Raw genomic sequence first — 16,506 nt, forward strand, 5'->3', positions numbered from 1 at the left:
AAAAGTGAAGGGGGTAATGAATCCATCATTTAGACCAGAATAGGAAGAAGAGTTGATGGTACATACTTAGAGAGCAGTAGATTGACCAATAAGTAAAATGCTACCAAAAATACAGGTCAATTTTCTGCAGAGGTCTCCACTTGAGAGATGTCTTTTTGCTGTTAAGGTGTCTTTGGGTTCAGTCACCTGGCACATGATTTGTACTGTGCAAAGGAATATAGTTTTGATAGGGCTGTGTAGTCCTGGAAGGTTAACATGAGCTTCTCTGTGTGTAATTTCCAGTTCTGTACTGTGCCATGTAAAGAGGAACCATGCAAGTCAGGGCATTCCTGGTTAATTATAAACAGGTCAGAGGGTCAGGGCAGGGCACAGGGCACATTGCTGTATCTATATTGTGTCAGGGTACAGTGTTCTCTGATGATCAGTTTGGCATTCTGTGACACTTGTAAAAATGAGAGATCTGCTCCATGTTCTTCTGATCTAACTAGCCCGATTCCTTCCACAACACATGTGTAACTTACTTCACTATCTTATTTATTTTATTCTGATATATAGAGAAATAACTGACACCACCTATTACAAATTGTTATGGCTCTGTTGGAACAATATAACATATCCTTTAGTGCCTGTCAATTTAACTCCCACTAAAGGTCTGTTTGGGAGATAATTTAGATAATTTGCCGATTATACAGAGTTAACATTCCTATTGTCGATATTTAAATTTCATTTTTATTTGCTCGTTTTTAAGCTAAGTGATATATACTATATCAAAATGATTTTGTTTTATATTTTCTCAGATATTCAATGTTCACCGGTGAATGAAGGAAACAATATATTTCAATATAGTATGACCTCTCTGAGTTGTATATATTTGGAAAAGAGGTGTTTAATTTAAATATTGATCAACTATATAAATCCTATCTTACATTTTAAGGCTGTATGACATCTTTAATATACATGTTAAGGTGTTTTTTTTAATTGGTGAGCAAAGAGCCTCAATCATAACACTCTTTAACTTTACTTTCACCACACAAAGCAGTCTCTGCAGAAAATTAATAAATATTCTTGCAGCAATAATGTAAGCAGAATGTTCCAAGAGATACGGCTAATATGTACTTTTTTTTAGAAATGATTTTAAAAAAATATGTGTATGTGACTTTGTCTGTGTGTGCAGTGCCTGAGGAGGCCAAAAATGATATCCAATCCACCAGAGCTGGAGGTAGAGGTGGTTATGAGTTGCCTAGTGTGGATACTTAGGACTGAACTGTGGTTCTCTGAAAGGCCAGTGTATGTTTTTAACAGCTGAGCTGTCTCTATAGCCATTAAAGATACCTTTTTAATTGAAGTCAAACTCTTAGACATACATTAGAACTTCTCAGATTAGTTCAACAGGATCTTCCTCTGGCCAGTACAAACCCAGAAGTAAATTCACTATAGTTAAGGCAAGTAGCTTCAGTAGTTTTGCTCAGATTCACTAAACAAAAGGTGTTACAGGATTGCTGTTATTTAGCCTTGTGTTGTTATTGTGTGTGTACATGTGTATGGTGTATGTATGTGTATTATTCATGTGTCTTTGCACATAACATATGCATTTGTGTGTGAGGACCAGAGTTCTTTTTTATTGTTGTCTGTCGTATTTTGGGAGACAGGGCCTTTTATTATACCCTGAGCTTCTCAACTAGTTTGGGTGGCAAGCAACTCCAGTGATCCATATGTCTCAATCGCCTCAGGGCCTGAACCACAGATGTGTGATGTCTTTCCTGAACTTATATACTGGTAGGGAAAATCCCAACTCAAGTCTTGATGCTTGTATGGCATGTACTTCACTAACTTAACTATATTTTCAGCACTTTAGCTGTGTTTTGAATATACACATTCTGATTAGAGAATATTTCAAATATTTTAGAAGTTGGCTTGTGTTATGTTTATGAATTTCTGAAATTGCCGTTGCACAGGACACCATGGTTTTATATCAGCAAAGTCATCTACCTTGTTCATTAGAATAAAGAATATTTGATGTATTTTATGATTTTCCAAGTTCATTTTGATTTTATGTGTTTTGTGGAACTGGATTAAACCTTGGATCCTGCATTTTTTAGGCACACCCTTTAAACTGAGCTATGTTTTCAGCATTAAATTATTTACAACAACTCTCTTTGTAGGCAAGGAACACCAATACTTTCCATAAGAATTATGTCTCTATTTTCCACTCTATCCCAACATTTCCATTTAATTTCTCCCAGAAATATTTTATTTAAAACAATCTCAGAAGGGCTATCTTAATGTACCTGTCAATTAAAGAGAATGCAAATCTCTCATTCACCCATTCCAGGTATCTTATTACACATTCCTTGGTTTCCAAATCACTTAAACATGTGTGTACCATGCTCAGGGCTTCTTGTACTCAATATAACCATCATAGACTACAACTGTCAAGATGTTTTTTATATTTATTTATTTATTTGGTTTTTAGAGACAGGGTTTCTCTGTAGCTTTGGAGCCTGTCCTAGAACTACCTCTTGTAGACCAGGCTGGCCTCGAACTCACAGAGATCTGTCTGCCTCTGCCTCTTCAGTGTAGGGATTAGAGGCTCATGCCACCACCACCTGGTGATTTTTTTTATTTTTAAGAAAACTAAACATCCCTATATAAAATTACGAAGTTTCCAATTCATTAAAAGCATATTTTCTCTTCCTTATCATTCTTAAATTTCTGGAGCAGATGTAAAGGCACTTAGAATACAAACACATCCCTTACTTAAAAGTAGAACCTATCAATACCAGTGTTTTAGTTGCCTAGAAATTTAAAAAAAGAACCTGTTTTTTGAAACTTTATGGTCACTGTTCATGGATATGTCTTATTTTAAGTCAATTTTTGATGTCTAAGTATCGAAGTGATTACATTCAAGAATCTCGGTGCTAAACAAAAGTCAAGACTAAGAAATGTAACTTAAAATTTAAGAACAAATGAAAGTTTCTAGATGCCACACATAGGACTCGCTGCTTTGCAGCCATTGTTCCTTCAGAGCATGGATGTACTGTCTGTCGTTCTTCCTGTAAGCTGTAAAGTACTTGAAAAATTAAAATATAATTGCATCATTTCTCCCTTCCCCTTTCATTTTTCTACAATCTCTCCTATGCTCTAATCCTCAAGTTCATGGCCTCTTCTTTATTTTTGACATTACAATATAATTGCATTTCTTTCCTTACTACCTCCAAAACTTCCCAAATTGTTATTGCATGTTTCTACATATAATTTGCTCAGCCTGTATAATGGTACTTGTTTCTATGTTTTTAGGATTGACCATTTAGAATTGCACAACTGATTGGTGGGCCCTTCTCTGGGGAAGGCCATTGCAAGTTGTAAGGCACTTCTGAATGTGAGGTGACAACTCACTTCATCCAGTCGCCGCTCCGTTCCCAGGGCCAAGAGGTTATTGTACTCGCGTTCAAGAATCTGCCTGGCCTGTTGATTTAAATCAAAGTTACTGTCATCAAAGTTACATTTTATTCAAACAACATAAAAGTTTTATTTATCTGAAGACACATTACAAAAACACATTTTAGTAGAGAGATGCCCTTGCTTAAGTGGCTGAAATCAAAGAGTTCTTTGTTCAAATACTTATTTTTATTCCAAATCAGCATTTTATGTAAAATTTAAAATGTTAAAAACAAAGTCAAGTTGTATTGCATTGGATTCTATCAAGCTTACAATAGGTAATTCACAAACTTTATACTTTAGGTTGTTTCCCTATTTTTCATTTTGTTTGTTTGTTTTTAACAAAGTCTTATTATAAATACAAATGCTAGGAAGACACTATCCCAGGCTGGCTTTGAACTAGTGATCCCTATGCCTCAGTCACCAAAGTATTAGAATTATAAGCATGCTGCATGTTGCCCAGTTTAAACTTCACATATGTAAGGATTCTTGTGTACTAATTAAGATCATTTTAGTAAAAACAAAAATAAATTCACAGACCTATATTTTCCCAAGAGAAATACTTGTTATTCTATTAATCAAGACCCAGTGAAGTGCGGCACAAAAGGGCTTGCTTGCCTGAGTGTTCTGTGTTGGAATCTGCAACAATAAAGCCAAGCTGCTGTAGTCAAAGTTCTCGTCGAGGGCTATAAGTGAGCCATGCACTCCACTCTCCAGAATATTATTTGCATAGTCTCGAAGTCCAATCGCTTGTATCCAGCGAATAACTCGATCATTGCTCCACACTAAAACATCTAGGAAAAGAAATGTATCATGTCAAGATACAACCATTTGCATGATAACCCAAGTCTTGGCTGAAAGGATAGGTATCTGGCAAGTGACATTTGTGCTGACCTCTCTGATCCCGAGAGTTGTTTACCCCTTTCTGTTACATGAACATGCTGTTCTAATCATCAACCTTTGCTTTAATGAATCTCACAATAATAGTATTTTCAGAATCTTGTTATTACTGAAAGGACAGCATTCCTATCACACTGAACGCCATCTGAAAGTCTTTATTGCTACTTTTATGTCAGGACTCTGGGATCTAGCTGAAGTTGGGTGCTTTTGCCACCAGATGGGGATAGTTGTCCCTCCCTCCTTCTTCATACTCCTAATACTCCCTTCTTCTCCCCTTTTTCTCTTTTTTCTCTCTCTTTATCTATATAGACAAATATATACACACATATACACACATAGTATATATATACATATATACACAAAATACGCATACATATATGCATGTATACATATAGTAACATACACATATATACATATACACATATATAAAAACATACATATGTGTATTATAGACACATTTGCACATTTATCTATATCAACTTTCTGGTTCTAGTGCCGTTCTTTATTTGCAGCGTTTTTAACCACCACTTCAATATTGCATATTGCATAATTAGAAGATCCTCATTTTTCTCCTGATGCTACATGTAAAGGAGAATTATCAGAACTAAAAGAAAGAACCTTGATACTTTGCTATTTTATTATTATTTGAGTTTTTGAGACAGGCTTTTTCTGCGTATCTTTGACTGTCCTGGAACTCATTCTGTAGACCAGGCTGGTTTCCTTGAGATTCGTCTGCCTCTGTCTTCTTGAGTGCTGTGATTAAAGGTGTGTGTCCCCACAACCTGGCCACACTTGGGCATCAAGTCATTATTTTTCCAATAATTTACTAATAAAGAAGCTCAAGCACACAATGACACCGTAAGCTGATTTTTCTTTGTTTAAAGGTGGTATCTCAAGGAAGCACAAAACATTTAACATTAAACCTTCAGAGGAAATGCCAGGTGTGCCTCTTTGAGATAAAACTCAGAAAAAATGTGTTTTATTCATCAATTCTATCATGTCTTTCTGGTGTGGTAGGTCCTTCTGTCTCTGTGTTGCTTTTATTGGTTAATGAATAAAGAACTACTGTATTCTGGGAGAAAGAGGGTTGGGTCAGACAGACAGCATGCAGCTGTTGGAGACAGATGCTGCTCAGAACATTAGCCAGTAAGCCACAGCAATGTGGCCATACGCAGATTAATAGAAATGGGTTAAATTAATATGTAAGAGCTAACCAATAAGAAGCGTGAGGTAATGGGCCAAGTAGTGATTTAAATAATACAGTTTCTGTGTGATTATTTTGGGTATAAGCTAACTGGGAGGCCCAGAACCAACCAACAGCCCCTTCCTTTATGAACCAACAGAATAATGCATAGAAACTATAAAATTATATGTAATCATAATGATTTGTATGAAAAATTAAGGAATTAAAGATTAAATAAGAAAAAAAAAGATTTTCTCTATTTGTAGAAAAGAAATCAAAGTATTTGGAGTGTCAAAGTAAAAGCAGCATTTCTGTAAATATTCTTCTTTCTGAGTAAAATTTACACTTACATATATCTTTATATTTAATATATGTATATATGCGTAAATATATATGTACATATGTGCATACATAGCTAAAGTTTTGTTTGAAAAACTATTATCAAGATGTTCTACTTTGCCTTCGGCATGGGTGTCCTCATGCATGACATTTAAACAAAGCAATATCATGGTGCCAAGCAGGCGCACTACTCATTCCCACAGCCCCGTGTCTCACTCTGGCAGTATCTTGTATTGGCCCTTACTAGTACTTGTCTGTATACCTACATTACTTCTTATTTACATTGTTCTGTTATGGTGAGTCCTCCATATACACCATGCCAATGCTATTATTTTATTTCTGTTTGAAATTCATTAGTTACCACATCTCTATTCCATATTATTACTCAGAATATTCAACTTAAATCTGCCATCTTTATGCTTGTTTTAGCTTTCATTTTTCCTCATCTTTTTAACATTACACATTTTCTTCATAGTTTTACACTAATTTCCTATTACAGTTCTATTTTATAATATTCTGCCACAACAGTCATACCTAAAACTTAAACTATACAATTTGACTCCTGAAAGACTTCTCTATCTTGGCCCTTATATTATTTTATTGATAATATAAAGATCTCCAAATCATTTAATTTCTTTTGCCCCACCACAGTCGTTGTAGAATTTTCAGTTGCTATTTGTTGCATTCTGTGAAAATATAGGCCCCCTAGACATTATTACCACAGGAGTAAAAATAATTGTACAAATACATTCTTCGGGTATGTATCCGCCCTGTAATTTATATTCTCCTCATAGTTTTTCTTTTATCTAAATTTGTGATTCTAGTATTTATGTCCCATTTCAACTTGGTCTCAGATTCTGTTTTCCTGAAAATGTATTAATTCTGCCTGTTCTATTAGTGGACTGGTAGATTCCTAACTATTGGTTATCTCTACTGGGTAGGTGTGGGCAGGTCATACCTTCAGTTTACTTTGACTAAATGCATGATTTTTTTAGATCAATGTGATAAACATTTTTTCAAAATGATAAGAAATATCCATTTTTCAGCTTCCCAATGTGTAGATGCAAATATGTACATAAACATGCTTTTTCATGCTTGGTAGTCAAAGGTATATTAATTTGTTTCTGCAAATGCATATCAGGCAAAATTCCCATCATGCATGCAGTTAAGAATAATTAAATAAAACAATGTATTTATGGCATCGAGACAAACTCTAATTGTAACTTTTCCACTTAGGGACAGCCTCACAGAAATTGTAATATTATAATTATCTTTCATAGCAAAACTATACCCTGGCATTTATGCTTAAAAAGAATCCTCTAGATCTAAACAACAAATGGCTAAATATCAATGTCAGCTGTTTCTTGGCAACAAGTTAAAAGTTAGTACATTCTTGACACCTTCCCCCGTATCAGAAACATGCTTTCTCAGGTCAAGGTTAATTAGCACTTCTGGTTAATTAACACTTCCCATAATAACAGAGGCGTCTAGTCCGAGTTGAGAGCCATGCCTCTAAATGCCATCAGATCAATTGAAGGAAGCAGGGGCTACTTATGATCACACTGGCAGCCACTCATATGTGATTGTTTGTAATCACAGAGAATCAGAGGAGCTTCCTCTCAAGGCTACAGCCTAAGCAGCAACTGCCAAATAATAATAGAGCATTTGCTACTAGGCCAAATGTGCAATTCTCCCCCTTTAGAGCAATCTAACTGGGACCAGGCACAATGCAATCTTGTTGGAAAACATACTTCAGAAAGAACATGAGAAAGTGGTATCCCACGGATAAAATCTACTTATGAAACAAACATCTTTTGTTAGGTCATACCCACATTCACTTCTGGGGTCTGCCCTTGGATCATTAGGTCCCAAATTTTAATTCAACTGTAGAACGATACACTTAAAACAACCTACAATTTCTCAGGGTCCAAAACGAAAGAAAAAGCATCAGGGAACTTGTTTTTGACAAAGAAAGAAAAATGCACTTTTGCTTCTTTGGTAGCAAACTAAATGAAGTGATGGAAGGAACCCAATGTGTATACAAACTGATGGACAATGTAAACTTTCAAATATTCATCTTCACAAGCATTCAAGTGCATCTTTCTGGATGTTATTTAGCGTTCAGAATGGCTCGAGATAAATGTTCTGAAGTGGAAACAAAAGAATGTAAGGGAAGCCTGAGACAGGGAATATCCAACAAAACTGAATCAGAGTTAAATTTTAATAGGAGATGAGAGAGCTATATTAAACCCACCATTTTCTTTTGTAAAATAAGCCTCAAAGGAAGTGAAGATGAAACAGAGTTTTACCAACTCTGAACAGGTAATGCAGCCTAGACCTAGACAATCCCACTCCATATTATGAAATGCTTGCCCGAGTCCGGCCATGGGTGAGGGGAAATGGGACTATACTGATCAATAATTTCTTCTTTGTGCTGAATAACTTTGTGTCAATTTGACAAAACCTAAAGTCATCTGGGAGAAAGTAATCCAAATTAAGAAAATGCCTCCACCTTGATACATGAGCTAGCTTGTTGGAGCCCATTCCCTAAGGTGGGGTGCCATGTTCAGCATTAATGCAGGTGGGAGGGACTTCGTCCTGTCCCAACTTAACATGTCAGATTTTGTTGACTCCCTATGGAAGCCCTTACCTGGTGAGAGGAGTAGATGGGACGTGGACGGGGGGCGGGGGGTGGGAGGTGGTAAAGGAGGGTTAGTGGGACAACTGTAGCTGGAATGTGAAATGAAATTAAAGAAATAAGTGATTAAAAATACCTCCATAAGGTCAGGTGATAGGCAGGCCTGTAAGGCATTTTCTTAATTAGTGATTGATGTAGGAGGTTCCACATTATGACAGGTGGGGCTACTCATGGACTGGTGGTCCTGGGTTCTTTAAGAAAGCAGACTTAGCAAAACATGAGAAGCAAGCCAGTAAGTAGTACCCTCCATGGCCATGACATCAGCACCTGCTGCAATGTTCCTGCCCCATATGAGTTCCTGTCCTGACTTCTTTCAATGATGAACACTGTGATATGGATGTTCTATGACAAATAACTCTTTGCTCCCCAACTTCCTGTTTGGGCATGGGGTTTCATCACTGCAATAGAAACCCCAAGGAAGATAATATTTAAAACTTTCATCAAAAACATTTAAATACATTTTAAAAGGATTTTTCTCCTTTAAAAAAATAAGAGATTAAACAATTTACAAAAACAAAACAAAACAAACAAACAAACAAAAAACACCAGAGGCTTTTGGATGCTTATATTTGTAAACAGAGACTACACTTTCATTTCCTGGTGATCCCGATCAGAATAATCACACAAAAACTATATTATTACTACACTGTTTGGCCAAAGGTTCAGGAATATTCCTAACTAGCTCTTAAATATTAAATTAACACATTTCTATTATTCTATGTATTATCATGAGGCTGTGGCCTACTGGTAATATTCTGGCATCTTTCTCTTTCAGCAGCTACGTGGCGTCTCTTTGACTCTGCCTACTCTCTCTTTCTCTCTATCTCTGCTTAGATTTCCCACCTGACTTTACTCAGCTAAGACATTTGTTGAAGCAACTTTATTCATCAACCAACAGAAACAATTTATATACAGAAGGACATCCCACATCATATATTTTACATCCAAATTGTTTTTATTTAACAATTGAAAAGATCTCATGGTCTCTAACAAGGGAAGGCACGGTGTATTTGATTTTGAAATCATGTTTTCTCCTCTATATTAAGGTGAACAGGTATTTTGATATGTTTTTTTCTGTTCTTGATGCTTGCGATGTCATATAGGATATAATATATGCTAATGATATAGTATAGTGAAGTTAACATAGAAACTTTAAGAGGAAATTTTTGAGGGGTCCTTAGGTTAGCAGTGGTCACTTTCTTTGGCGGGGGGTAATGTGGACTTCCTTCTCATTTTCATAAGGGAGTTGTTGTAGCACAAATAATAAAAACTCAAAGACTGATAACAGGGTTCACCCTGAATATCAAAAGCAAAGCAGTCAGTCACTAGAGAGTTTTCACCTCTACCAAGGCTCAGAGAAACAAAGGGGTGATCCTATTATCCTCAGAGTGACTATAAACTGCAATGTTGTCCACCCAAACTCAGACTGCAGACTGATCTCCTGAGCTCCTGTCTCTTTCCAGTTTATATTACTCTCTTGTGCTGGGATTAAAGGTGTGCACCACCACTGCCTGGCCTCTATGTCTAGCTAGTGTGACTGCTTTGCACTCTTATCTCCAGGCAAACTTTATTTATTAAAACACAAATAAAATGCCATTATAGGTTGTTATAAATGACTCAATCGACGAAGAACTAGAATCTTATCTGGCAAGGTAATTATTTATAACCCCTGTTTGCTTGCTGAATTTTTAGCCACCATGAGGTTATGAGGGCAAAAAAAGATTCCCACAAAAATCTGTGCCATGCTGTGTGGATTTTTCAGCCTCACAAACTTAGAGATACATCGCTTCTTTCGAAACTTATATTGATATTTTGTTATAATAACTCAAAACTGAAAAAAGCATGGTTAATCATTAAATATATTACCTTTCAAATATATGTGCAGCACAGATGGTCTTTGTGCACAGAATGATTACAACAGCTAGTCTCACATCATAACAACATCCTGAATTAAAATTATTAATGGACTGGTGACTTTCAGAGAGAAGATATTTACAGAACTTCCACAGAAATTCCCAATATAATATTTATATTTATGAAAAATTTTCTGAAAATCAAGATGAAATCTATTTCCAACAATTTTTCTTTTACAATTGGAAAGAGCTAATGGTCTCTAACAAACGAAAATCTATTATACTTGTTTTTAAAATCATGTTTTCTCCTGTGTATTAAGGTAAACAGATAAATCTTTATGGTTTTAGTGTCCCACAGATTTTCCTATGTTGGGTTCTTTTTTTCTTAATGATATAAAATATGCTGTATAAAAATATCATTTTTTGTGTGTTATAGTGACAATATTCTTCTAAAAGTTTAACAAAAATTCTACAGAGCCCTTTTTTGTTTTTTGTTTGTTTGTTTGTTTTTTGGGGTTTTTTGTTTGTTTTATTGGTTTTTTGTTTGTTTTTGTTTTTATCGACACAGGGTTTCTCTGCAGCTTTGGAGTCTGTCTTGGCACTTGCTCTATAGGCCAGACTGGCCACCAACCCAGAGATCTGCCTGCCCCTGCCTCCCGAGTGCTGAAATTAAAGGCGTGTGCCACCCTGCCTGGCCCAGAGAGCCCCTTTTAACATGGAAAGAGAACATATGTTCAAAGGGATAAGTCTACTTCTAGGAAGACAAGAGTGTGTCCTCCAAATGATTGAACCTATAATTTGGCAATTTTCTTTTCCGTGTTATAATTAGGGACAAGACAGCAATGACACTTGGGACAAAAAGTGTAATACAGTCTGATAATGGTTGTATTATATACATTATTTTAGGTTTAAGATTAGAGGTATAAAATCTTCCATAGGAAAGACATTTGTTACTAAATGAGGATGTGTTACCTTTTATTTCGTGTTGGCTTGCTTCTCGTCTTCTCTCTAATTCCTTTCTGTCATAGTTCAATCTTTTCAAGCACATAATTCCATATTGTAAACTTGTTCTATTTTAGCAAAGATAAAACACATTAAATTGCATCAGCAGATGAAGAATATTCTGTTAATGATCTACATTACTTTTTAGAAGAGCCCATTTATCAGTTACATCCACAATAACACCCTTAAGTTGGGTAGGATTAAATTTTTAATTATCTCAAGAATAAACACTTTCTAAAACAGAAAATATTTAAAGAACAAGATATACATAATTTTGAAATCAATTAGACATAGCTATCCATAGTTCCATACATCTCCGTATGCATTCACACATAATTATACAGTTATGCATCTGTCTTCAATTTAGCATTTTCTATAGTACATTTTAACGAATTAGTGTTCTATTCCATCATGAAGGAATTAATGTCTCTCTTTAGAGACAGAAACAACTTTATAGGCAATCAATGATTCTTTGACTGATGAAATAATTGAGTGAATTAAGGAGTAAAACAGAGTACAGGATATGGACAAATAGCAAGTCACACTAGGAAAGACCAGCGAGTAAAAAAGACTAAGCCTCCTGAGTCTACTGAGACTGCAGAGAAGGTGCTGTGGAAGAGAAACATCATGGCACTCAACCGAGTAGGATGCAGGAAAGGCTGGGCTACTAGGGAAACAGACCATTGTATATTATACTGCAGTACTATGGATGAAATTTCAAAGATGTGGTGATATTGAGGCACACTAAATTCAGGCTATGAATTAGGTGGCAAATATCATCCCATATGGGAAATCTGGATACGTCCAAGTAAGATTTGCCTTCCATGGATGAGCTGCATTCTGGGGTAATTTTCACAGGGGGAAAGGATGATAATAAAAGGATTTCTTGCCATTTTTGTTTTGCTTAGGGAAGAATGATTCCATAATATGTATGATATAAGGAAATGATCCTAGGAGATAGAAAATAAATAAGGCCTTAGTAAGTATGAAAAGGAAACCTCACAGATACCCAGGGAGAAGAAATAATAAAATTAGACTTAATAATAATAGTTTGATTAATATTAGAAATAAGAGTATGATAGGAAAATAAAAGAATTTTTAGGCTTAAAGTAATAATTATTGACTATCATTATTTTCTTAAATATTTAGCAGTATATTCAGATATGTACAGCAAGCAGTCTATACATTCATACATACACACATACACATATATGTATATATTTCTATGTTATATATATTAATAACTATATGACACAAACTTCTGAAATCCCAGAAAAAGAACACAATGTATATCTCCCTACATGCATATATTGAAGCGTTTACCTCCGTTATCCAGAATTTGGCTATATTTGGAGACAGGACCTTTAAAAGGTAACCAATTTAAACAATGTCATCAAGCAGACCCTAATCTATTGCTATAGGAATAAATAATTTGGAAAATCACAGACAGTAGAAGTGCATACTTATAGAGGAAAGACTAAATGTGGAAACACAATGAGGATGCAAGGTCACCAAAAAAACAGACCTGTCCACACCTTGATCTTTGCCTCCACAGTCCGGAGGAGAGGCTACCAGACTACAACATAGTACTTAAAAAAAGAGTGTCATTCATCATTAGCCCTTGCAAGCCTGATAGAATATAAATGATCTAAATCAAATATTTGTCCCTTATTCTCAAGTTCTGATGGATTTTAATTAAAACATTCAGTAGTTTTTAAAAAACTAATGTGCTAATAACCCAAAATGTGAACATCTATGTAAGAACAAAAAGCACAATTATGTCCTTTATAGAAGAATTTCTTCCCTGTTTTTCTCTAGTATATCTTTAAGTTACATGGCTTATAACCACATGGATTTGTAAAGGGTGAAACTACAAATATTCAGTTGTCATTCATAGAATTTTTCTTTTTTTCTTAGATTTTTTCATTTCCTTTTATGTGTGTTTTGCTAGCATGCATATGGGTGCATATATGCATGTATGTGCTTGATACCCATGAAGGCCAAAAGCAGGCATCAGATCAGTTGGAAATGGACTTAATGACGGATGTGACCCACCATATGGATGCTGGAGCCCGAATCTGGGTCTGCTGCAAGAGCACCTAGTGATCGTAAGCACGAAAACACCATTTTCCTCCATAAATGATTCTCTAACATAAACTGAAAAAGTAATTTTAAAAAATACAAACAAGAAAAACAAAACAAAAGTACACACTATAAACATAACTTATATATGTGCCTTTGCATAAACTTCAGGCATATAGCATAAACATAGCTCTCATTCAGTTTGCTGCTTGAGTACTTCTTCCAAGTAGAATGCACAGACCTCTTGAATGAGAAACACTGACTTTCTATTGTCCTTCTATTTTGTGTTAGTTCGCTGCAGATTGTTTGTGGTTTTGCTTTCATCACTCATTTCTGAAAACCTACCGATGGAAACTATCCACCATTTTTAAATGGACACGAAGATCTTTCTTGGTGAGGTGGTCTAACATTCTTGCATCAACCAAGCATTCCATAAAGTAGCTTCTGTACTGAGGCAACCCCAGGCTGGGAAGCCATTCGTTTCCAATCCATTCGTGATTCATATCTCCATAAGCCAGGGTCTGTAGAAAGACCGGACACTGGAATTGTTTTATAGCAGTCAAGTTTCTTAACCAATAAAATGAGATGGTAAATGGAGGATATTAACGAGTATTATGATCAAACTTCATGAATATGATACATGTGTCAACAAAAAGAGAGATAACATTTAACCTGAATGCATTTCGTTTACTTTAACACAATGCAATCTCTGCACAATTTTATAGAACATTTGCCTGTAAAAATAATGAACTTCATGGTGTATTTTAAAACAATAAATTTTGGTCAAATATGTGTCTTGTTAATGATAAAAGTGAGCATATAGCTAGAGGTAGGGTGAAAACATACAGCTAGAGGTATAATATGCATTTTAAGACCAAAAATTCCATTTCTATACTGGTAGAATTCTGTTCTTTCTTTTATTTTTGAAGTACCACTCCATTTCCCTCTATTAATGATCCTATTGCTATTGTCCCTGTGTCATAGCAAACCCTGAAGTGAAACAGAAACCTCAGTAAACAACTAAAGAAAAACAGAGAGGGTGAAAGACAGCATGCTGAAACTTGGCATTATGCTTTGGAGAAGGTAGTATATTGAGTATCCATTAGGTCCCTGGAAGAATCCTTCACCAGAAATCAGTTTAGACTGTGTGTGTATATCAGGCTTGATCACAAACTAAGACAAACAACCTATTTCTCTTTTGTAATGTAAGGACTGGTCTTGCCACATAGTGTTCAAACAGGTAAAATAAAATGTTAGGTTAACTACCATTATTAAATTTTTGAGGATATTAAAGGATGGATATTATTAATTATTTAAAGGATACTATTTTAAAGAATTGTCTACTTAGTGAATAATTATGCTATGAATTCACAGTTATAGCTAAACTATGTAAATATAGTTAAAATCAGGATATCTTTTTGTTAAGAATTCTGAAATTTGCTTCAATTTCAAAATTGATTACAACCCTATGCTATAGCATGCTGAAATACAGATACTTATAAAGGTGCCAAATTTTATTTACTTTCTCAATTTATTCTCTCAGATTCTAACTTTTAGAAATGCTGAAAAATGTGCACTTTTTTGCACACGCTGAATTATTTAATATAAACTTCTGTCTCTTATGATCAGTTTAATAATTGGGACTGTCCTCATCTTATACTTGCTTTGCTAACACCTGTCCCCAAATACTACCCATGACACCTGAAAGTATATAGAACCTCAAAAAGTTTTTGTAAGGTTTCCTCAGAGATACAAATTCTATGATTATATATCTTGATTATATATCTTACAGAGTAAGTTCAGAGAAATTAAGTTATAGATTCATATTTGGGGGATTAAAGATAAATTACCCAGTTATATATACCAGTTATGAAGTGACATTCATCTTAGTGGCAAAACTTGGTGTAGAGCAGTACACCTAAAGTATATTAGATATAATACTGACATAGGTATATGTAGCAGTCTAATTACTAAGATAAGTGATGTTTTCAAATATTATAACCTTCAGTAGTTTTCAAATTTAAATTGCATATTTTACTATGTCTTAAAGTTTATGAGTTTCCTACCTGGGCCCAGCTTCCTTCCTCAGATTCTTTCTGGGTTAGCAGCAGGAAGTGATTAATAAAGCAGGTAAACATAAATTAATTTCAATTGAATATTGAAAAAATTCTATCAGAAGCATAATAGCAAAACAGTATGTTTAAAGTATGATGACAAAAGCAGACACACGTATACTTACATCCATTCAATTATTCAAACGCAGAGGAGCACACAACAGACTTTGAACTAACTCTAATTTAAACACACATAAACATACTGGAGTTTATGAGTTTTATGAAAAATTGATCTGACTATTTTGGGTTATATTTAAAATTTCATATTTAGTACAAACATAATTATATGTTCCTATACATAATGTAGAAAGGATACAGACTAGAAATTAACGAAGTTTGAATAAGTGTAGCTTTCTGTCAAAGCTTAGGGCAAACATACCCTCAAACAGCCAACCAAGAAAACCAAAGGAAGTATGCAACCAAAAATACAGTGATGCATGTGTCACTGCATTGCGACATTAGCACCATTTCATTCTAGATAACCAAATTTTTAAAGGAGAATTAAAGTGAAAGAACTTTAAAATTAAGTTGTTGAGGTAAAATACATGGTTTGTCCAACTTTGATCCTTCCAGGAAATATGACTCTATAAAACATCACATTTTTAAAGCTGGCAATTTGAAGTCATTTCAAACTGTACTTTTAAAAACCAAATCAATATAACACTTCAATATTCTTTTCCTAAGAGGTCTACTTGTGGGATATTATAGCCCAAGAAACTACATAATTACATTAAAAGTGAGGATTCCATGTAATCTTTTATACAACTGATTAAGTTTGACCATGTTCAGCGGTAGGAAGTTCTGACTATCAAAATTTCCAATGTTTCTAAATTTCCTAAATTGTTTATTACTGTTTTCATATTACAAGAGTAGACCATAGATGCTTAGGATAAGAAG

The 16,506-nt window shown here is 34.8% G+C and overlaps 1 protein-coding gene across 18 annotated transcripts in view; it reads right to left on the reverse strand.

The window, feature by feature from the left end:
- Ppfia2 (PPFI scaffold protein A2) overlaps positions 1-16,506 on the reverse strand; it is a 405,005-nt gene that overhangs the window by 5,795 nt on the left and 382,704 nt on the right. For 9 of the 18 annotated variants that reach the window (XM_085683362.2, XM_048418912.3, XM_048418906.3 and 6 more), the window contains 5 exons: positions 15,562-15,591; positions 13,841-14,034; positions 11,384-11,481; positions 4,057-4,232; positions 3,397-3,465 (listed from right to left, as the gene is read on the reverse strand). In XM_085683362.2, the coding sequence (XP_085539488.2) occupies positions 3,397-3,465; positions 4,057-4,232; positions 11,384-11,481; positions 13,841-14,034; positions 15,562-15,591 (567 nt within the window). The remainder of the gene's footprint in view (positions 1-3,396; positions 3,466-4,056; positions 4,233-11,383; positions 11,482-13,840; positions 14,035-15,561; positions 15,592-16,506) is intronic. The other 9 variants (XM_048418915.3, XM_048418908.3, XM_085683361.2 and 6 more) reach the window with 2 other exon arrangements.

This window comes from Myodes glareolus, chromosome 26 (assembly GCF_982192425.1).
Source record: "Myodes glareolus chromosome 26, mMyoGla1.1, whole genome shotgun sequence".
Lineage (NCBI taxonomy): Eukaryota > Metazoa > Chordata > Mammalia > Rodentia > Cricetidae > Myodes > Myodes glareolus.